This window comes from Protopterus annectens, chromosome 8.part0 (assembly GCF_019279795.1).
Source record: "Protopterus annectens isolate FY-2018-M chromosome 8.part0, PAN1.0, whole genome shotgun sequence".
NCBI classification, from domain to species: domain Eukaryota; kingdom Metazoa; phylum Chordata; order Ceratodontiformes; family Protopteridae; genus Protopterus; species Protopterus annectens.
The window spans coordinates 1,645,501,180-1,645,525,924 of NC_056741.1; the positions used below are offsets into that span (position 1 = coordinate 1,645,501,180).

The 24,745-nt window shown below is 41.9% G+C and overlaps 1 protein-coding gene across 4 annotated transcripts in view; it reads left to right on the plus strand.

The window, feature by feature from the left end:
* Positions 1-24,745, plus strand: part of GLB1L2 (galactosidase beta 1 like 2) — a 2,046,079-nt gene that overhangs the window by 1,858,027 nt on the left and 163,307 nt on the right. For all 4 annotated transcript variants that reach the window (XM_044081172.1, XM_044081170.1, XM_044081169.1 and 1 more), the window contains exon 17: positions 14,770-14,881. In XM_044081172.1, the coding sequence (XP_043937107.1) occupies positions 14,770-14,881 (112 nt within the window). The remainder of the gene's footprint in view (positions 1-14,769; positions 14,882-24,745) is intronic.

Genomic DNA, 24,745 nt, shown 5'->3' on the forward strand with positions numbered 1-24,745 from the left:
GGAGTGTACCTTACTGTGGAGATAGGGGAGGTAGGTGATGGCACACTTGTGGTCAAGGGGCCATAGTATGAGGTAGAACGTGTTAAGATAGTTAAGCAAAAGAAGAAGAGTGACAGCATGTTAGTGGGGGGTTGGAAGGTAGTCTAGAGAGTGAGGTGGTAGAGGAGAAATAGGATATTGGGAGGTAAGGAATGTAGAAAGGAGGTGGAAGAAGAACAAAAAGGTGTAAGAGGGGACTGCTGATGTGAAATAAATGGGAGGGAGAGAGCTGGAGTTCAGTGTGTAGATACTAAGGTTAGATAGGACATGCTATACATTTGAAAGAGAGTGAATGGGAGAGTGAGGGGGTGGAGTTGGAGAGTGGGATGGGGAGTGATCAAATAAGGTAAAGTATAAATGAAATGAAAGTGGGGATGGGTGGGAATGGGGGTAGGGGAGTGGACTTGAGACCATGTGTAGTGAGAGCGAATGGAGCAGGCTAGCCCATCTGTATGAGGTAAGTGGATGGTCAAATAAAACAAGTCAGTGAAACTGATTGCTTAGAGGTTAAGTTAAGTTAGACACTTCCCTTGGCTGTTGCCTAAAAGTAGTATTGAAGAAAACTAAAGTTTTAGGGGTACCTAGGCCAGTGCACTTTTAACCTTACAAGCACGTTTATTTGCAGCATATTACTCTAAAATGCTGCAGTTAGGAAGTTGTAGGGTGGACTGGGGGAAGCAGCTGGGGAGGACAGGCTAGGTAAGTGATTATTCCTTGTGTTGCAGTACCATTTAGTGGGCAGAGAGTGGAAATAAAGCTACAGATTAGAAGAGATATAAGGAACTAGGAGGGTAGATGAACGCTGTCTGGGTAGCCCTAGTTAGTATGCAAGCCCATACAAAAGATATGATCACAGTGTTTGTTTTCTGCTGTAGACAGTCACTTAAACTGTACAGATAAGAGGTACAATCCCAACCAAAGAAAAAACTAGGAACACCATGTTATAACAGTAGGCAGCACATACATTGTTCTACAATAGGGGTATTATGTCCCGATCTGTTTTAACACTTGCTTCATGGGTTTTCAATAATGCACAGTGCAACCATTCAGGCACTTGAAACGAGGTTGTTCTACAATAAGGGTATTACGTCTCGATCTGTTTTAACATTTGTTTCACAGTTTTTTTTTTCCAAAAGTAATTGTACTATACTTTTTAGCATTTAGTCTGAGCCCATTTGTAGTCCACTGAGTTTACCAGTGCAAGGTTATTGTGGATAATTGCTTAACTACAATCCGCAGTTTGTAGTCATTTGCAGTCGTGATTAGCCTGAGGTCTAGGACTTGAGACAAAGGGTCAGCTCTAATCACTTTCATGGTTTCATTTATTACAGTGTTACTGGTAAATTTCTGCATAGTCTGGTGTCTTAGTCTATAGAAGGATTGCAGAAGTTGCAGTATTGTTAATTCTGCTCCAGGATTTGTACTTCAGTACTTTTTGTAGCTGTATATACCTGCTTAAAATTGTATTCAAGTAACCTGGTGCCTTAATCTGTGGTGGGATTGCAGAAGTGGTATTACTGTACATTCTGCTCCAGGATTTGTGCTTCAGTACTTTTTATATGTGTATATACCTAATACCTGCTTAAAGTTGAATTACAATGCTTTTCTGTTTTCACCTTGCTGCTTTTTCCCATTCTCTGAGTTTGGCGCACACCCCACTGTGGCATTAAGCTAAAAGTTTTTGAAATTCTCACCATAGGACTTGTGCTCCAATTTGAATTTGTGTCTGTGGTTTTTGCCCCTTATGGTAATCTAAACTTACAAAATCTCTCCTTCCCCTCTGTCATTGCTATTGTTCGTCTTGCAACCTATTTAGGAACTTTCTTACCCATTGCTTTCCATATATTCATAGTACTAAGTTCCCACCCAGCAAACCAGTATTGTACTTGATTAAACCTCCCTTACTACAAATTGTTTCCTGCTCATTTTTCCCCATCTGCTTGGCACCCCAGCCACACACTTAGGAGCTTCTGAGTTAATCCTGCTCCATCCTTGACAGATAAGAGATTTGTTTTATTGTTTTGCGTTTCAATTAACTGATGAGTGCTGCTGCTTTACTTTTGCTTTGTTTGTTTATTTTGCTTTTAATTCATTCTAATAGTCCCTAATACTTGAAATTGCCTTGTTAAGTTAGCTTTAAGTTTTGGCTTAAATCCACAGAAAGCACTCAGGCAGTGCAAGACTTCAGTGCCTTCCATACATTTAAACCATAGGCTGCGAAGACTGGAACAAAAAGGTGGAGGAGTCTGTCTATATTAGCACAAGCATAACTCTACTTTGGTTAAATAGGATGATGTCTTAGAATTTATCCACTCCTTACTTGGGGTGGTGTTCCTCCACTCCTGTCTGATCCTTGCATTTGATTCCTTTCTTTATGTAGATCCAACTCCATCATTCTCTTTTCTGTCATTGCTGAACAACCCATACTCTAGCACTTCTATTTCCCACCTCCTTCTTGTCATTAGTTTACATTTGTGACATCAGCACTGCCCATTCTGTTCTCATGCATAACTGCTTGCAGATGTTCCATCTTCCTTTACAGATTCTTTGCTTTACAACATCATTATCATCATCATCGTTATAACAACAATAAGAATAATAAACACGGCCACTATTTACTTTAGGCTTTTTCTTTTGTTTTCTTTTCTTTCTACTGCCTATTTACCCCTTTTCAGCATCTGTAACACCCCCCCCCCTGTTGCCAACTGGCTCACGGACAGAACCCACACTGTGAAAGTAGCGGATTCCAAATCCGACATCAGACCAGTGACAAGTGGAGTACCACAGGGTTCAGTCCTGGGTCCTCTCCTATTTGGTATCTACTTCTCTGAAGTGCAGGCCAACACAGAAGGTCTTTGGCTAACAAAGTTTGTAGACGACTGCAAACTAGGAGCCATAATCAAAACTCCTAATGATGTGGACAAACTACAAAAGGGCCTCATTGAGACAGATACCTGGTGTCAAAGCCATGGCCTGAAGCTCAATGCCAAAAAGTGTATTGTCATCCCCTTTGGTAAAAACTCTGTACCCATGAACTACCACATAGCTGGTAGTCTACTTAATGCAGAAAATGTGATGAGACCTTGGTTCACAGGTGGACAGTAGTCTCTCCTTTGATAATCACATCGCCACAGTGGTCAGGAAATCCTTCTACGTGGCTCATCTCATCACAAAAGAATTCTCATCCAGAAAAAAAGAGGTCATTGTTCCCCTCTACTCATCACTCATTAGACCCATTATAGAGTACAACGCCCCTTTTGGTATGTACCTCACAAGACATCTACAACAACTGGAAAGACCACAGAAATAACTCACAAAGAGGATTACTGGCCTCAAACAGATGCCCTATGCAGACCTTCTCAAAAAACTACAGCTTTACTCCATCGGATATAACCTACTCAGGGGTGATCTCTGCCTAACATACAAAGCTATGTCAAACCCAGAGCTGTTGGACATGCTCCACTTAAAGAAATCCAAATCCCTCCGAGCTACACACTCTAGGGACCTAAACCTTGTCACCACAATAAACAGAACATGCTGGAGGGATAGATTCCTGTCCCAGAGACTTCCCATACTCTGGAACAGACTACCTATCTATGTCAAACAGAGCTCCTCATTAGCACACTTCAAGAAAAATCTTGATGATTGGATGGGAAATGGGAAATTCACCCCGGGGATCACTTCTGTGGCTCTGCTCGACAGGGGCACATGAAAATAAATTTCTTGGGTGGCGAAAGCCAGGGTACATTTTTTTGGCTAGGCTTGTATGGGCCCTAGGGCCGATAGCCTAGTACCTACCTATGAACCTATGTCTTACTTTAAATGTACAGCCATTGAGATGTTCCTCTCAACCCAAGTCTGAGCAGTGCTGCCTCCTCTGGCCTTTGAAAAAGCCTGTCCCTGGCATAGTACTGGTCTCTCTGCCAGGTCCCTGTCCATTGTTCTACACCACCTAGCTTGCCTTGCCATTCCTTCAGCCAGTCGTTAGACTCCCTAATCTCTCATTCCTTGGTGAGCTGGCTAATGATATAGTTCACACTTCTTAGGAGGCTATCTCCAGTCTCTTCCTGGCATCTGTGTGTGCCACTTCCATGCTTGCTGTTACCTCAGTTGTCTTCTGTAACAAGTAATTGGTGCCTATGTGCACCATAACAAACATGCATCTACCCACTATCTCTTGATAATCACCTTTGTCAGCTCCTTCCACATTTTACAAAATCAGTGTCCTTCAACACGTTTCACTTTAACCTGATATCTACTGTCTCCCTTTCCAAAACTTTTAATCCCCTTAACAAATGCATGCGCAGTCTCAGAAACCCTATTTTATCTCCTCATTCTGATTTTGTCCTCCATTTCCTGTCCTGTGCCCTAACCTTTCTCCCTCCAGTACCATATTCCCAGTCCTCCTCACTAACTGTGTAGATTGCCTTACTCCTCTGGCTTTAAGCCTGTCTCTATCCCTGTACTTTGAAAACTGCTGGGAAGAACTGATGTAGCTCCAATTTGCAGACTGGATGAAAATACTCATCACTTTCTATTTGCTAACACAGCTTTAGGCCTTGTAGAAGCAGCATGAGCACCCTTTACACCATCATAGAAGATATTCTTTTCAGTGTGGGCCCATCTTTATCGATCTTGCCAGGGCTCTTGACTTGGTAGACCACAGTCTCCTCCTTAGTTCACTTGGAGCAGTTGGACTCAGGCATGACTCCCTTACTTACCAGCCGCACATTTATAAATCAAACCTGCTCTGAGGACATAACCTCCACTGTGAGCTCATCATACCTACTAGTATGATAACCTCCTTACCTAATGCATCCTTCTCTTTGAAACCGGTTCCTCCCTGCACATCAAATAGAGCACCTCCCTGAAAACCTTTAAGGCAGACCTCGGTGACTGGATGGGTAACCATAAATTCACGTCTGGAATTGATTTTAATTCTGTTCTGTCTGAGAAACTACTGTCGCCTTTTCATTACAATGGTCATATGGCTAAACTTTCTCAAGAGCATCTTACTCCAGAACTTAATATAAATCTGCGATCCTGTGGTTTGTGAACTTCCTGTCTAGTAGAAGCTAACTGACTTGAAAAAAAGAACTTTATTCTCAACTTGGAAAAAATGAACTTATGATCTTTGGTAAACACCAGAGTGTGGTCTTTGTACATTCGAACCAAAATTTTTTACTGAACAGCTACCACTCCACTGAACAAACCAGTTACACCTTTTGCGTATGTATATGACTAGACCCCTAACTAAATTTTTCAGTGCCGTCTAGACATCACAAAATCAAAACTTAACAGAGTTCCATTTTTGGCCAGGAAAATACTTTATTTCCTCTCCCCAAAGACAGAAGCACAACTGAAATGTGCATATAACTTGTCCAGTTAAAACACGGTTTACCAGTGATCATATCCAAGAAAATTCAAACAATACAGCAGGAAATGAGTAAGCAGATTTGTAACTCTTTTCTGAAAAAGAGAAAGTACAGTCTGTAATATCATACCATAATGGTGGATGTCCTTGCCTTCATTGCTGTAGTATTCATAATGTATGGGATTCCCTGGTGTGGAATCCCAACGTCCAGCCAGTCTGCCAAAGCCTCCCATTGCTTTAAGGTACACTGAACGTCAGCCAAATACTTCTCGTGTAGCGTAGGGTATAAAGGTGACATTCAGGCGTACCATCCTCAGAATTGATTGCCCAAGTAGGAACACCAGTCCAAGGAAAACCAGAGAGAACCTGCACATCCAGGAAGGAAGACTAGGGGAGGAAGGGAGTGAATACTGCAGCGGTGAAGGCAAGGACATCTATCGTTATGGTAAGATTTTACACAATTGTATTATGTCCTTACAATCACCGCTGTAGTATTCATTACGTATGGGAGAGTCCAAAGCTCAAGAAGAAACTTTGGAGGAGGAAGCAGCAGTAGAGCCCTCTAAGAAGCCACGAAGAATGGCATTAGCAAAACCAGCTGTAGCTCTGAGGGTACCATTCAACTTGTAGTGTTTGGTAAATGTATGCACAAATGTCCAGGTAGCTGCTTCAAGAATAGCATTAGTGTCTAAGCCCTTGAAAAACAGCACCAGAAGAAGCCACAACCCTAGTAGAATGAGCCTTTACAGAAGAAGGAAGGCTCTTGCCATTAAAAGTGTAACAAAAATAAATAGCCTTTGAAATCCAAGAAGAAATAGTTTGCTTGGAAACAGCCAACCCTAAAATGCTAGGATGAAAGGAAACAAATGGCTGATCTGTCTCTGTGCAGCATCCTCTCACTGAGCTGTCTCTGTGCAGCATCCTCTCACTGTCAGATTATGAAGGGGGAAAAAGTAGGCAAATTAATAGACATTAAGAGATACCTCATTAACCACCTTAGGCATAAAAGGATTGGTACACAAGGACACCCTTTCATCATGGCATATCTAAAAAGGCAGACAAGCCATAAGGGCTTGCAACTCAGACATCCGTCTGGCAGAAGATGGAGCTAACAAAAGAACTGTCTTCCAAGAACAATGTTGAAAGGAAGCTGAAACAGCAGGTTCGAAAGGAGCCTGAGTCAATTTCTCCAGAACAAAATTAAGATCCCAGGGAGGCGGAACAAGCTTCCTGGGAGGTCTAATATCAAGGACGCCTTTAAGAAATTGCTTAGCCTCAAATCTTGAAGCTAAAGGAGGAGTTAAAGGCAGACAAGCAGAAAGAGCTGATAATGGAGGCATTAATAGAAGAATAGACCAAACCAGCATTGAGTAACTCACAAATAAGAGACAACCAAAGGAACATCCACAGTAAGTGGGTCCAGGTTATGAGAAAGACGCTAAATAGAAAACCTCTTCCAGTTAGATAAGTAGGATTTCCTAGTAGTAGTATTCCTGGTCTCCTGCAGGACCTGCAACACGTTCTCAAAAAAGGTGTCTGTGCAGAATTAAAAGCCTGTCACCCACAGTGTCAGTTGAAGCATGGACAAGTGAGGATGGATGAAAGACCCCTTGTCTTGTATGAGAAGATCCACCATGTGGGGTAACGTGTGATGATTGCCCTTGGCTAGATGGAGAAGTAGAGGGAACCAGTGCTGCCATGGCCAAAAGGAGGTAACCAACAAGATTTTGGGAGCATCCTGTTGAATCTTGAATAGGACTTTTGGAATGAGAGGAAGGGGGAGGAATGCATAAAGAAACATCCCCTTCCAAGAAAATGAGAGGATGTTCACCTTCCACACCAGAGGACATGGGAACCCTGGCACAAATCAGGGGAAGTTGATTGTTCAGAGAGGAGGCAAAGAGATGTACTTGGAGTACACCACTGGTGAACAATATCCAGAATCACATCCCTGTGAAGCATCCATTCATGGAATTGAGTGAAGGACCTGCTCAGAGTGTCTGCCACAGCATTCTGATTTGAAGGAATATAAACTACCTGAAGACCCACTTGATACTTGACAGCCAGATCTCATACCAGAAGAGCCAGCCAGCAAAGAAGGTACTATCTTATTCCCCGCTGTTTGTTGATATACTACATAACTGTGGTATTGTCTGTGAATGTCTTGAGAGACCACGGAGAGAAGAGAGGATGAAAGGCCTGAAGAGCCAGCATAAGAGCCCTCATCTCTTTGATGTCGATGTGCTCCTTCTGCTGACGAGGCAACCACACTCCCTGTACCTTCAGAGACCCAAAAGTTTCTCCCCATCCCACATCTGAAGCATCTGTGAACAGTTCCTGAGAGGGAAGAGGAGGATGAAAAGGGAGCCCTGCATTCAGGGACAACTGCTGAATCCACCAGAGAAGTTCTTCTTGAGACAAGGAGGAAGAAGAGGAACTGTAAAGTGTAGAGGATGTGCATGTTGAAACCACACCAACTTCAGAAACCACTGCAATTTTTCCCATGTGGCGTTTGGCCAGAGGAAGCATCAGAGTGGTGGAAGCCGTGAAACCCTGAGCTCTCAGAAACTCCCCGGCTGTAATGAAGACCAGGGGAAGAAGAGTTTGAAAGTCAGAAATGAAAGTTAAGGTCTTTGGAATAGGTAGGTATGCCAGTATTAGCACTGTTTGAATCCTGCAACCCAGAAAGACATGATCCTAAGAAGAGTCAGAGAAGACTTTTTAAAGTTGATCATGAATCCCATGCTCTGAAGAACAGAAATGGCAAAACCAAAGATTTTGCAAAAGGACCTCCAGAGAGGATGCCTGAATCAGCAGGTCATCCAAGTAAGGAAATATGTGGATCGCTTAAAGCGTACAGGAAGCAATCACAGGAGTGAGGTATTTGGTGAACACCCTTGGGGCAGTAGAAAGGGCAAAGCACAAAACTGAAAATGCCAGGAAGTAACAGAGAAACGCAAAAACTTCCTTAAGAGGATGGATTGAAATATGGAGATAAGTAACATTGAGATCCAGAGACACCAGAAGCAAGTGAGGAAACAGAATCTGAAGCGACAACATCCAAAACAAAGGCACCTTCAGAAAAGTGCTTAGATTAGAGGGGTCTAGAATTGGTCTCAGAGTACCTTCTTTTCTGGACACTAGAAACATTCTTGAATAAAACCCCTTTCCCCTTTGAGAGACAGGCACCTCTTGAATAGTACCCTGAGACAAGAGATCTCGAAGAACCTGTGGGGAAAAGGAAGTTGTTCTCGAGGAGGCTGAGGAAAGCTCATAAAAGGTGGACAGGAAATCCACACCATGAAGTACCCCTGACGAATGATTGACAGAACCCACGAATCCTGAGTGATTTGAAGCCAAATAGGAAGAGAAAAAGGAATGTGGCTGGGAACAGGCAGATAGAAAGCACCTGGTTTGTCAGGAAAGGAAGCTTACTGAATCCCTGCAGTGTGAATAGCAGGAGAAACCTGTTTACCACCATTTTTATTTTTAGCAGGAGGGTGAGATTGCTACGTACAAAGGCTGGTTTAGAAGGGTAGTTTCTCTGAAATGTAGGCACAGGAGAAACAAACACGTGTTTAAGCTCCAGTAAGGCCCTTGTCCTGAAGAGACTTAAACCATCAGCCGCTTCCCCAAACAAAAGGTTATTATCCATGGGAGCATCCATTAACTTAGCTTTAATATCATTTGGTAAAGGTTGAAGCCCAAGCCAAGAATACCTCCTCATTACTGAACTGAAAGCAGCAGCACTAGAAGAGGCATCTGCTGCATCATAACTACATTTGATAGAATGATGAACTACTTGAGAGGAAATCTCTGGCAAGGAAAGGGCAGAAGATTTAATCTGAGTCTGGAAGATCAGAAAAAGCTGACAAGCCTGAAAAAGAAGAGCCAACACATACCTATTTATATGGGATCTGATAATTAATCACCTTAAAAGCTAGGGTAGCCGAAGTATAGACCTTCTTACGCAACATGTCCATGGTTCTGCTGTCTTTGTCAGAAGGCAGTAACTTGGACGAAGGAAGCAATTGAGATTGCTTATTAGAGGCTACAGACACCACATAGAGGTCAGCACCAGGGCATGTGAACAAAAAGAAACAATTCTCGGGCACCTTATAAAAGCTTTCAGGCTTCTTGGGAGCAGGGGGCAAAGAATCAGGTGCTTTAGAGGCATTGGAAAAATATCCAGTGAAGCAGCCAAAACAGGACCAATAGTCTCAGGTTTAGGAGAGTCCATCTACCTCTAAGGCTTTGGTGCAACCAAGAAAAAGACCTTCTTCTGATCCAACTTCTCTTTCAGATCCTAAAGGGAAAAGACTAAATTGCTGGATCTGATCTCAGCCTTGTATCCAAAGTCTTCAAAAAGGGATTCATTAGATTTGACCTCATCATCAGATCCGAAGCAAAGGAAAAAAAGACATATCAGATCAGACTTCTTCAGATCCAATGTATAAGCCAATTGATCCAGCTACTTTATCCAGTATTGTTTACCTTCCAAAGACTAGATACTCCCCTTAAGTAGATCCAGTTGCCTCCAGGGTTCCTCTCCCTTTTTGGAGAAATCTAGGGTCCCCTTCAGGATTTTCCACTTGTTCTTCCAGGAGCTTAACAGAAGAAGATTTGGAGAGAGTGGCGAATAGAATTCTCTCAGCACAGACTATGATCGGGTGCTCCTTCGTGTCAGGAGATCTGATCTTCTGTCAGCCCCCCCTCTCTTCCAGTTCCTTCTCTGACTCAATCCAATGTCACAGAGTTCTTGAATCCAAGCCTTCTGGCACCATCTGACTCAGATCTGAGAATACCTCAATCATCAGATCAGAAGTTCGCTCTGAGCATTGTGGTTTAGTCAGATCTGGAGAACTCTGAGCCAAGCCTTCCCTGTCAGATCCAAGGTGTTTTGAGTCGACTCAGAAATTGTCAGAGCCATTTCTGCACCTCAGAGCCTTGGCAAGGGTTAGCTCGGCTCCAGCTTCTGCCTCGGGGTGGGGTGGGGGGTGTCCTCTGAGCAGGGACTGACAGTGGTCCAAAAGCTTGCCGACTAGAGTTCCACTATTTATCCCCCCACAAGGAGTCTGGGGTGATGGATAGGTTTGGGAAGTGTGTCTGTACTTTGGCGACCTTTGCCTTAAGGTCACTGAATTATTTGACACATTTCACAAGGTTACAGAAAGATTTGATTGATGAACTTTCAAGTACCCTCTCAGGATCCCTTTCTGAGGAAGTAGAATCATCTGTTACTTCTCAGTTGGCTTCCCTGCAATCTATTTCCAATTCAACCGTGAGGCTCATTTTGCATGTAGCCGAAGGACCTTCAAGGGCAAGCTGGTTCAGGCATTTTCATCAGGAGGCATGATGTGCTTATGTGATTTTGTGGAGCCCTTCAGGTCTTCATTTGTCAATCATTTTGACAGCATGTCTTTGTTTGGCCAGACTATCCCTGCACCAGACAGCCTGGCTAGAAATAACAACAGATACTTGTATGCAGAGGATTATTTCCAGAGGTTAATACAATACCATATTCCCTTCCTCCTCCAATTTCAAGAAATCCCCCACTGTTCCCCCTAGTCAGAGGGAACAAGCGGCAATTCAGGTACAAAAGCTGCTAGAAAAGAGAGTCATCCAAGAGGTCCCACCAGACCAGCTAGAATTCAGAACATACTCAAGATTCTTTTTAATGTTAAAGAAAATGGGGGAGTGGAGACCAATTTTGGATCTCAGCAACTTGAACAAATCATTTTGACACACCAGTTTCCAGATGGTCACAGTTCAGTCCATTCTCTTTTTTTAGGGCAAGGACGACTGGATGTGTTTGATAGACCTTCAGGATGTGTACTGTCACATAAAGATGAACAGGCAATCCATAAGGTATTTATGCTTCCGGCTGGGAGCCAGTCATTACCATTTCAGAGTTCTGCACTTTGGTCTCATCATAGCCCCTGGGGTGTTTACCAAATGTATGGCAGTAGTAACAGCTCACTTGAGGCTGCAAGGATTATGGATGTTTCCATATCTAGATGACTGTCTCATTACCACCCTGACCAGGCAACAGGTTCTCCAGACATGTTCGCATCTGGGGATAACCATAAACTACGCAAATTCTCAACTAGAACCAACCAAAAAATTGGAGTTTTATAGGGGCATTGTTCAATACAGTCAATGATAGCCTCACTATCTTTTTCAGGGTTTCAGATTATAAGGTCACAGGTCAGAAAAATAATCTGCAGTACCAGGATTTCAGCCAACTTGGTTCTGCAAGTTCTATGATCAATCTCAGCAGCTATAGCACTAGTACCTTTAGCCAGATTTTGCATGAGGATCCTTCAGTGGATGCTAGCAATACAGTAGTCAATACCTTACCAACCCCTGCCAACCCCAGTGCTATTCATCCATGTGTACAAAAGGGGTCTTGAATGGTGGATTCAGTTGGACCAGGTTATATACAAGGCCATCCATTCATTCCCCCTCAGCCCAAGCCAATAATGACCATGGACACTTCCCAGTTGGGGTGGGCATGGGAGCATTTTGTGGGGACAGCAGTCCAAGGCACTTGGTCCCCTGAAGAGGCCAACTTGCTTATCACAGTCTTAGAGATGAGAGCAGTGCTTTTAGCATTGCAGGCCTTCCAGAATGCTCTCCCTCTGGGGTGATTGCAGTTCAAATGGACAATATGTCATTAGTTTGGTATATTAACAAACAAGGAGGAACCAGATCTTATGTGTTGTCTCAAGAACTGCACGGCAGTGGGAAATCTCATCCAGCTGCTTTCTCATAGCAATGCACATTCTGGGGAAGTCCATTGTGAAAGCAGACAAATGAGCAGGTGCATTCTTCTACCTCATGAGTGGTCTCTCAACATAAAAGTAGCAGAAATGATTTTCCATCAGTGGGGCCAACCTTTATGTGATCTTTTTGCCTTTCCCCTAAACAACAAATGTAGCAAGTACTTTGCCGTAATCTCCCCACAGGGGAAATCACAGAGAGATGCTCTCCTTCACAATTGGCTCCCAGTCTACATTACACTTCTTCTCCAAATCCTGTAATTCCGAAATTCCTAAATAAATCTGCCATGTTGAAGAGCAAAGCCATCCTCATTGCACCTTCTGGCCTCAACAGATTTGGTTCTCCTTCCTTTGGCCTCATTTATTTCACCAACCTTGGATTCTGGATCTGACTCCAGACGTTCTCTCTCATCCCACAGGTGTGATTCATCCAGACTCATCAAAAAACAGGCTGGCATCCTGGCTTCTCCAATTCCATTAATGACCAGGCAACCTATGCTCTAGTCACCTGTCCAACATATACTTTTATCTTCTAATAAACTCTCTGCATGAAAGCTCTACTCCAGTAAATGGAAATGGTTTGTTTACTGGGCTCACCAAAGTAATGTTGATCCTTTTTCGGCTCCCATACATAACATCCTGGAATTTTTGAATATGCATTTTAAAGAAGGAGCTAGTTCCTCAACAGTTAAAGTTCAGTTAGCAGTTGTATCGAATTTTCACGTTGGATTTAAGGGTTCCTCTGTTGCTTCACATAAGCTCTACAAATCCTTTTTGAGAGGGACTCTTCTTCTAAGACCTCCTTTTTAAGACACTACTCCTCCATGGGGCCTGAAACTGGTACTTCAAGCTGTTACCTGTTCCCGATTTGAATCGGCAGCCAAGTGTGACCTTAAATACCTTTCTTGGAAGACAATTTTTCTGGTAGCCATTACTTCTGCCATACAAATTTCCAGGATTCAAGCATTGTGCTCAAAACCTCAGTACTTGATTTTTCACAAGGATAGTTACCTTACGAACTAATGCATCCTTCCTTCCTAAGGTGGTATCAGAATCTAACATCAATCAGTCCATTAATTTGTCAGTATTCTTACCTAAATTTGCTAACAAGGACGAATGCATGTTACATTTATTTGATGTTCACAGACAATTACATTTTTACCTAAACAGAACAAAAGACATCAGAAAATCTGACCAATTGTTTGTCTCATTTAAAGAAGTAAAATTAAGAAAACCATTTGCCAAAGTAACTTTAGCCAGATGGCTGACTGTATTTCATTTATTTATAATAAACTGGGCATTACCTTACCAAAACCATTATGGGCCTATTCAGCTAGATCCATGGCAACTTCCTCAGTTTTTCAGTCTAGAATGTCCATGGTTGGTATTTGCGCTGCAGCAACTTGGGCCCACTCCGCATACCTTTCTTACTCATTAAAAATTAGATTTGGTCTTCAGTGGTAGACCATCATTCCATGAGTCCACATGGGATTTTAGGTTGCTGGGGACTCTGTCCCATCAGTTGTGGACAAAATGGAAATTAACAACATCAGATAAAGAAGTTCTGTACTCATCATAATGTTCCATCTTAGTTGTCCATTTCATTCTTCCTCAACTCGCCACTTGCCAACCCTTGTCCTTTATAAACTCCCGGAAGAATAAGTGGTTTATGGACATTATTGTCTTTTATATTAAGCTCCAGATATAGTCTTCTTCCCATTTGTCTACAAATATATTTCCTTATTAGTAAATCAGCAAACAAGATCTGAGGTACTTGGGATTGCAGCATTGTAGGTAAGGGAGAAGCTTGAGAGTTTTGGTTGCCACAAGCTTTAGCAACTGCTGTGAACCCATCTGTTGAGGAAGAATGAAAATGGACAAGACAGATGGAACATTATGGTGAGTACATAACTTCTTTTTTCTTTTTTTCAGGTGACACAGCTCTCTGCATCCCCATCTGGGGAGATGCCCCCAATCCCCATTAGTTTATGTAAAAACTATGAAATTACACAGTCTCGGAGGAAACAAAAATTGCTAACATAATGCTGTCTTGATGTTCCCTGCATAAACCCCAGAATCACACACTGGTGATCATCAGAGGTTTTTTCACTAGTATACCAATTGTAATCATGGTATCCATTTTGAGTCATGTCATTCACACCTAGTTATGCTCCTTTTCTGTCTTCAGTTCTTTTCCCATTACTACATAAGGGAAAAGCCGAAAGAAGAAGAAGATGAAGACTACTGGATATGCTTTGGCATACAATTTGTGACTTTGATACCATCTTATTTTGTTTACTGTATTGTTGTTTTGTTTCTACTCTGAGCTTCTTCCAAAAATGAAACAGTGGCTCAGTGATATATTTCTAATTATCAAAGACTATATTAATTAAAAAAATATATTTTCCTTTGCTTTGGAATCATTATATGTAACCCGTTAGGCACTTGATATTAGCTGGAAGATAACTAGGAGTGACAGAACACATCTGTAAAGCTGCCATTTACTGTTTTGGTGTATATGCGTATTTTAGTCTAACAGATATATCCATTAACTGTTTTTCTTCTTTACTCAAGGCTGGGAAGTGCTGAATGGAAAAAACCTCTTCAAGGACCATTATCACCTGGATTTTTCCGTGCAGTTTTGAAAATTGATTCTCAACCACTGGATACATTCTTGGCACTACCGGTAAGAAACTGCCCTTTAACTTGACATATTAATTTAGGACCATAAGGAAGACTAGCCCTGCGTTGTCTACCACCATCTTTCATGATCTATAAATAAGAGGTCAGTATATAACCCATTGTACTGCTAAAGGTGTTTGTGAACCTGTTCATTAAGCATGTGTGAGCTGTGCTGAGTGCTGGTTGTGGCAGCAAACGCTGCCTTATGCCACATTTTCAGTCATGGTCTTGGGCTGTTTGATACTGAGAAGAAAGACTGAACATTGCTAAATGGCCATCTTTCTTCCATGTTGAACTATTATTTTATGATACTACTTACCTTAAATGTGGTCGTAGTTTGGTTGTTTGTAAGGATTATCACATAGTGAAGGGATGCCATTTTGAAAACACAGAGGTCATGCTGTTTTTCTGGGACACTGAGTTTTTCTCCTGCCATATATCCCTGGGTAGACTGGAATGAACACCCATTGCTTTGATATAATGCTGAGAGGAAGGACCAGTCATTTGCAGGCATCACTTTGTCCACCGCTAAGGGGATTAGGTGAAAGCATAGCTTGCCTGGCTTGCAGCAGTAGTGGTTTGCCTGCACATTTGCTCTGTGTTTTGACATAGGGCTGTAGGTTTATGCTAAGGAGAGAAAATGGAGAGAGCTTGGCTTTATAACGTGGATTTTTCCTTGCAGACACTTTCACAGTGCCAAACGAGTAACCTGCCATAACCTTCATCCTGTTCTGCTGGATGGTACTGAAGGCATGTATTATCTAGTAGCCCTGCTGGAGGACTTTTTAGTCAAATGCTGCTGTGAGGGACCAGAGAACAGCTGTGGAACAAAAATATATCCCGTTGTATCTCCATCAGGAAAGTAGTCATTGACCCTAGAGTTCTTAATTGTGCCGGTCGTCTTCTTTCAGCAAATGGACTTGCATCCTGAAGGGATCCTTTATATGTTCATAGGTTGGTACTAGGCTATCGGCCCTAGGGCCTATACAAGCCTAGACCTAACAATTCCCTGGATATTTCTTCCCACAATATTTACTTACCTGGACCCCTGTCTAGCAGGGCTACTGATATGATCCCTGGGGTGAATTTCCTATCTCCCATCTAATCGTCAAGGTTCCTGTTGAAGAGGGCTAAGGAGGCACTGTGCTTGACATGTATGGGCAGTCTCTTCCAGAGTATGGAGAGTCTTTGGGTGAGGAACCTATCTTTCCAGCATGTTTTGTTCATTGTGATGACAAGGTTTAGATCCTTGGCTTCCTTTTTTTGGAGGAGAGGGTCTTAGTTCTATTTGGGATGGCATGATTCATGCATGAGTGGATGTGCTCATACAGTGCCTTAGTGTGGAATGCAGCAGTCGAACTTTCAGCTCCCGTCTGCATGGGTGTCATGAAGCTGGTCACTTCTGACTTGAGTAGCATGAAGTTGGCTTTGGAGAAGTTTTTTACATAGGTTTCCTTACTGGTGGGTGAGGGTGGGATGTGGATGTCAAGGGTGATTAGCTTATGGTCAGACCTGGCCAATGAGGGGGTGACCACTGGTGTGGAGCATCTATCTCCCATGTTGGTAATGACCAGGTCTAGGATATTGGAGCCCCTGGTGGGACAATGAATCAGTTGATCCAGGGCATTGCAATTTATGAATTCCAAGAACTGTTGGAAAAAGGTGTTGATACCCAAGTAGTTTTCCCAGTTAATGGCAGGGTAGTTGAAATCACCCAGTATTAGGGTGGTTGTATCTTAATATTTTCCAGTATGTTTAGAAAGGTGTAGTGAGAATCTTGGGGCATGGTGGGGGATCTGTAGCAAGCTACAGTTTGGATTGCAGTCTTACCTAGTGTTAGTTGCACCTGGAGAATTTCAGATGCATTGTGTTGGGCAACTAGCCTGGAGGTATAAATATTCTTGCTGAACATGAACACTCCTACACCATTAGTGTTTCAGTCTTGGTTTGGTGGCCGAAAAGCATGGTAAGTGTTGTAGCCTGGTATTGTAGGGATGCTCTCTAGCGCCTTGAACCAGGTCTCAATTTCTGCACAGATATCTATGTTCTCCATTTTTAAGAGTGCCTCAAGAGAGTGCATTTTGAGGTTTAGACTTCTAGCACTGAGTAGCATTACCTTCAGATTTTGCATGCTTGTATCTGTTATGGTGGTGGTTTTGTCCTTTGAACCTTGCCTAAAAAAGGCACTATAGGGGTGGCAAGAGCTTTAGCCAATAACCTGAATCCCAGGGGAGACAGGTGCAGACCATCTCTGACAAAGCATTGTGGTTTGTTAATCATGTCGTCCCAGGCAGACAGATACTGGATCCCCTTTTAATGACACCAGAAGCTTAGCCAATTGTTGAAGTCAATCATTTTGTCCTTATACTGTGGTATCATTCTGGGCGAAGGTAGGATGCTACTCACTTAACTTTGTCACCTTTAGTCATCCTGTGTGTGTGTGTGTGTGTGTGTGTGTGTGTGTGTGTGTGTGTGTGTGTGCGTGTGTGCGCGTGCGTGCAGGGAAAGGAGGTGGTGCAATTCCCATGGCTTATCCTGTGCAGTGTTGAAGCATGCCTGCAATTGTTGGATATGTTCAATTTGGTTAACATCTGGTGGCATTTGTCTTCCTGGTGCTGTTAGGTTTGCTTAAAGACCACATAGTCATTATGCTGCTGTTGGAGCAAGCCCTTGGGGCTCTCCTTATAGGGTCATAGGGCATGTTCCTCCTTCGCAAAGAGGGCAGAGGATTCTATGTACATCTTTTCCTTATTCAGAGGGTAAGGAAGGATCTTCTTTAGAGCCTTTCCTGCTAAAATAGGGGGACATTAGCCAAAGCTTCCTCACTCGCTCCTTATAATCTTTTTAATCTCTTCACTCTTTCTTTCCTCAAGTCATTAGGGATCTGTTAATAAAAGGAGGGAGGGGGATCCTCTCCTTCTCAGTTCTTTCTTGCTAGCTTTGAAGATCAGAGCTGAAGACACATCTCTAAACTTTGTGTTTCATTATTTTTCTTTGTAGAGCTAGTTAGCAGTATGCTTATATTGGTTATTGTCCTCTTTTCAACTTGATATGCTCATTAGCTTTGTTCAGCGGTTGGGAGTTCATTCAGTAAGAGTGTTCATGCAGGGATGCATTCATGCACACAGTGGCAACTGCATATGCATATTTAAAGGGGCAGTATATACTGGCTAGCCTTTGAACTGTAGTTTGTGAAAGGAATTGTATGTTCTTGCATTTTGGAAAGCAGCAACTGCATGTGCATATTTAAAGTGGCAGTATATACTGGCTGGCCTTTGAATTGTAGTTTGTGAAAGAAATTGTATATTCTTGCATTTTGGAAACCAAGAAAGCAAAATGGACAATTGAAGACTCTGAGCACACTAAAATCATTAACTGTTTTACTGCTGCTGCATCTGACATCCATCACAGGTTTAATGTAAGCATCTGGCATGTGGTCTTCATGAGAGACAAGTACAGCAAAAGTTTGAATTAATCACTGATACTGTATATGAGCTCTGAGGTGTAGCCACATCATACAGGAGCAAGAGTAAGCTTATTATTGTGCTGATTACATCTACCATTGTGGCCACCGCTGGTACTAGTAGTGTGTACCAAATGTGGCAGACAGCTGCAAAGGCTGAATGGTGACAGAGTGAGGAGCTGAGCTAAGTAGTACACCTCACTACTGTTGGCCAGATGTTATAGCAGTTGATACTGAAGCTGAATGTTAAACTGTGAAGTATGAGGCATAGCAAAGTGTGACACCTTCCTTGTCAGGTGTTTCAAGGCTACTACTGCAGGCACATCAGCTAAGGTCATGCAAGCCTTGCCCACCATCAACAGTGTTTTTACCAACAGGTGAGGAAAAAGTTATGGCATGTAGCACCCTATAGCAGTTGCCTCTCAGGTGGTGGATTTACGTGTTAATGCAATTCACCAAGGACATGGCCATGCAGACCACAAAAGAGACTTGCAGGGCCTCCCCATTCACTATGTGGGTCATCAATGACACCCTTCCCAATGTGACCTCAGCATGCCATCAGCTGTACTTCATCTGTGGGCTTTATGGGGGAGAACCTTAACAGCCAGCAGTGGCCGTCTGGTGAGTGTACCCATATATCTTCTAAAGGTAGGTTGTCCTGTGATAGATGCTCAGCACTCTTGCAGAGCTGATAGACAAGTATGAACTGAACCCTGGGCTTGAATTTCCCGAGTTTGATTTTGAGCTGTCAGTGTTACAGGCAGTCGGAGAGGTATTATCTCAGTGTGTCCAAGGCTCCTGGTTCTTCTTCATGCAATGAGTATAGAGGTAGGCCCACTGATTTGGTTTGATGAAGGCCAATTGGCAATTTCCCTGATAGCCATATTAAAGGCTAAATAAATCCCTGCCCTGGCCTTCCTACCCATGGGTGACATACCCATTGATTTCATGAAACTAAGATCCAACTTGCCTGTGACCCTGAGCACATTACTGGAGTGGTTCAAAAAATGATGTGTCCTGTGATGGCTATGGAGAGCTGTGAGGAATTACTGTAGGATGAAGAAGACCCCCCCCCCAAATATAAATAAATAAGCATACAAAAAAGTACAGAAGTAACAAAATTGCTATATAGAGCTGCCCTATGCACCTTCTATATTGACACTACCATCTGTCTTTATGCAGGTCTGTTTGTAACAGTTTACACTCATATGAAATATTAGTGGACCCTGCAGCACTACACCAGTCGCCTTCCTTTTTCTGATAATGTTCATTTAACCATAGCCTTTTTAGCCTCACCTTTGGCTATACATCAGTCTAGATTTTTAGTCTTGTACCTTCCTCCAACCTCAGCAGTTCTCCCTAACAGCTGACCATGCTGTACTCATCTGTTAAGTTATAGGAGTAATGTAACCCATTCATAAACTTTGGATCAAATCTGACAGGCAGCTTCTTCTGCCCATGATATTGTGTTGGCTATTGTCTTCTATTAAAGTAACTAGCTTTTCCATCATGACTCTTATCATTGACTTTCACTGTCATTGCTGTTATGCTAACAGGTCTGTAGTCCCCAAATGTTTCCTGCTCTCCAATTTCTAAAAGGGTACTTCACTTATGTGTTCCTGTTTCCAGACACTTCTGCTGTAGCCAGTGTTCTATTTGAGATATCAATTGTGGGGTGACTGCGCACTAGCCCAATTGGTGAGTATTCTGGATTGCAGCCTATCTGGTGCCTTTGATTTATCTTCCCTCAGAGAAGCCATTTCCCGCTGTACCTCATGTCTCCCTGTTATGTAGTATGTCTCCTGATGTCACCACTTTTGTCTCCCTTTCATCCAGAATGGTACCTTCATCTCACTTTGCTTTTATTTCTTGTGTGAAAACTAAGAGATGTTTTCATTCCAAACCTCTGTTTTCCTCATCACTCATGATGCCTCACTCTTCATTGCTCATCTTCATTCCTTCCTACTTTCTGCTGTATTCCTAAAAAGGCTTCTGTTCTCTTTCATGAACCATTGTGTTAACTATCTTTTTGACTTGTGTCTTTCATGTCTTAGCTCTGTAGTTGTCTTTTTATTTGTACCATGCCTCCTCCACCTCTCCAGCCCCTCCCTTCCACCTCATTTATACCCAGTCATTACAATTTATAACTAGTTTACATTCCTTTGTAGCCACATTAGCTTTTTCAACTTGTTTCCCATTTTCTTTTAGTTTCACTAAGGTACCACAGAACCTAACACTCAATACCCATACCCAGACAAGACCCTCCAACTCCCTCCTGATAGCCCATCTTAACATCCGTAGTGTTAACAATAAAATAACCCACCTTCATGCACTCTTAGAAATACACTCATTTGACATCCTCTGTATTACAGAAACTTGGCTAAATCCTACTACTGTCAACCAGAAAATAACCCCATCTGGATATAACATTCTGAGATGTGATCGGATATACAAAAAGGGTGGAGGAGTAGCCATCCTCTACAAATCTGAACTTCAACTTACAACCGTTAATGCATACCTACCCTCAAATACCAACGCAGGAAACCCTTAGTGTCAAACTACATATCAACAACTGCAAATCTATCTACATAATTTGCTCCTATCTGCCCCCTGGAAATAATATTAACACTCTGGAAAATATCCTCCGTTGCCTCTCCACTCACCTACCTCAGGAAACCATAGTACTTAGGTGACTTTAATATAGACTGGGCTACTTGTAGCACACCTAATCCTTCCTGCCACATCAATCTATATGGCTTTTCCCAAATTATAACCACCCCTACTAGAATCCATAAACCAAGTAATAAAGAAATCACCCTAGACTGGATCCTTATAAATAGTCACCACGATACTTATATACCAGGTACCCTTCCAGATGACATTAGTGACCACTCCCTGACATTTATAGTTAAACAAAATTTTCATAGTCCCAATCCAAATCTTTTCAAAACGTCACGCTCAAAAAAACATTTTAATCAAGAAAACTTCCTAAATGACCTTAATGCATGTGACTGGTCACCAGTTCATCATCTTCAGCTAGAAGATGCAGTATCTTACTTCAATACAAAATTCCTACAAATCCTTGATTGCCATGCCCCCTCTCGCTCTACCAGAATACGAACCAAAACTGCTCCATGGCTCACCAAAGAAACGAGACAAAAGATTCTTCTACGTAATAAAATATGGGCCAAATGGAGAGCGTCTAAAAACCCAGCAGACCATCTTTACTTTAAGCAGCTACGAAATACCACTAAAAAAGAAATTCTGCTAGACAAAAAAAAACTACTGCCTTCACCTACAACAAACCCACCAGCATAAACCACAAAAGTTCTGGTCAGGCATTAACAAACTGTTTCATCCAGGCCACTCCAAAACTTCCACCCCATCAGGTATAACCCAGGATAACCCTAAACACATTGCTGATGCCTTCAACAACTACTTCATTGAAGCTATTCAAACTCTAGCAAATACACTACCTCCTGTCAGCACTAACCCTATCAATAAGTATAAATAGCCCAGCTCCTTCATTTCATTTAGAACCAGTACCAACATCCCTCATCTGCTGCCTCCTACAAAAACTCAAACCTTGTACCCCTTCAGCTGACCATCTACCAGGTGAATACCTACAAATTGCATCTAAAGCCATTGCCTATCCTATATCCATCCTTATAAATAGAACAATTACTGAAGGAACAATCCCCAACATCAGGAAAGTTTCACACATCATCCCTCTGCATAAGGGTGGTTCCTCTACTGAGATTTCTAACTTTCGACCAATAGCCTTACTCTCTCCAATAACAAAAATAATGGAAAAATGTATCCACCGGCAGTTGCTCACCCACCTTCTCTCTAATAACTTACTTGTTAACTGTCAGCATGGTTTTAGACCTCACCATAGTACTACCACTGCCTTACTATCCTTTTCTGACTGTATTAACAAACATCATAATAACAACTCTCTTTCATCTGCATTATTTATTGACCTGTCACAAGCCTTCGACATGGTTAACCATCACCTATTTATTGATGTACTAAAATCCCTATCTCTTGACCCACATGCAATACTTTGGGTTAAATCATACTTGGATAACAGACATCAAGCTGTTCTCTGGGATAATAATTTATCCTCACCCCTTCCAGTCAACATTGGAGTGCCCCAAGGCTCCATATTAGGCCCTCTTCTCTTTTCAATCTTTATTAATGATCTTAACTCTAAAATTCCACAAGCCACCTGCATGCAATATGCAGATGATTCAACTTTAATATGCTCTGCCAACTCTGCTTCCTCACTCCAGATCCTCACCCAAACTGTATTTCATACTGTTGAAAATTGGTTCATGAGTCATTGCCTCCTCCTTAACCCTAAAAAAACTAAATTATTGCTCTTTACTCCTAACCAAAGATCTCCATAATGTCACTTCACAGTAACTTCTAACAATGGAACAACCATATCCCCAGACACTACAACCCGACTCTTAGGTATTACAGTAGACCACAGCCTTAGCTATGATGATCATATTAATACTACTATAAAATCAGTCAACCGAAAACTAGGATACCTTTATAGAATCAAACCCTTCCTCACACCACTAGCCAGAACTACCATTGCCCAAACCCACATTATCTCTACCCTGTTTTACGCCTCTGCCATTTATACTATCCTATCTAAAAACAACCTTAGCAAACTTGCAACCAGCTATAATAACATTGCCAGATTTGCGACTGGCTCCCCTTTTAGAACCCATCACTGTCACAACCTTAAAAAGCAAGGAAGGTTAGAACTACAGAATCAACTACTTTCTCAACAACTATTACCCAAAAGATTCTCTATCACCCTAACAAGACTCCTATCCTCACTAGTATGGTTACCCCATATAGTAATCTGGCAACACTACGCTCTGCCAATAAACTTCTAGTCTCTACTACGAAATCTAACAACAAGGCTGGGGACTCACTATTCTCCAACACAGTGGGAAAAACCTGGAACCAGCTTCCTAAAGAATTATCTTCACTTTCTTCCACACTACTCTTCAAAAAACATCTTAAAGAATATCTCAAAACACACTGGCTATGTCCCTGCTCTAACCCAGACTAAAAGTCTGTTTCCCTATCTTCCACTCCCCTTACCTCTTTGCTCTGCTGTTTTATTACGCCTAGCAATTGCAACTAGAACTCTAACCACTTCCTAGCATTAAAGAGACTTCCTCTCAGCACTGTTTCATGACTTACTTCTCTAAAAGAACTCTCCTTTTATTTTCTAATATAAAATAATGTAATGTAACTTCCTTCTATAATGTAGTCTAAGATACTATTGCCTCCATTGGAGCTTTTCTCCCCAGGCCTCCACTGAATATGTACTGTATGTTAGTATTAGATTGTATGCCTGTAACCATGCCTCTAATTTAAGATAACAATTCTTGGTATTCTTTATCATCGTATTTATGCTATCCAAAGTTTTCTTTTCCAGGTAACTCTTACACAATCTTTGTATTGCCTATTCTAAAAGAATGTAATGTAATATCTGTCTATTGCATATTCTGTATGCTATGATGCTATTTCCTATGTTGGAGCTTTTCTCCCCAGGCCCCTACTGAAAATGGACATATATCCAGTTAGACCAGCCCGGTCAACAAATGTAAAATGAAATAAAATAAATAAATAAAAATAAATTATACCTTTCACCAGTTTATTTACTCCATTTGCCCAAACAACCCTAAATCATCTTTGACCCTTTTCCTGCTCAACATAATCCACTCCTAAAATCCCACACCATTATGTCTGTCTTTATAGTTTTACCCTTCCCCTTCGTTGTGGGCTACACACGGGCTACTGTTTACCAATAGCACCTTCCCATCTGACAATCCTCCACCTTGTTTAGGATGGCATTCAGAATTCTGTCCTTTTGAGCCTCTGTTTCTTCTCCATGTCTTCATTCTCTTTTCTAGTGTCTAGTGTCTCTTCCTCCTCTTGTGATGCATGTGGAAGTTAGTGGCCAATATTACTTCACCAGCACTCCATACTTTCATTAATTGATGGTGTTCTTTCCCTAGGTTTTTACCTTGCTTGCTGTCTCAGCCACATCTTGGGATGGCTTCTTCTTGACTCTGCCCTCGCATTTGATTCCTTTCTTTATGTACACCTCTACCTTCATCCTTTCTTCTGTAATTTATATTGACACTGATTTACCTCAAAAACTTCAAATGCCTAAATTATAATGTTATGTTTTTTATGTTATTTTGCTTTATATTTTTCACCTAGCATTTATGTTTTCATTTTTATTGTTTACCTTTTGCTATTGATTTACTTTGTGCAGCTTTACGGCTTATTCTTCATTTTCTCCCTTTTTGTATAAGCATATTATTGTTAAAATTATTTCTGTATTAATTACATAGAAATGACCTTAAA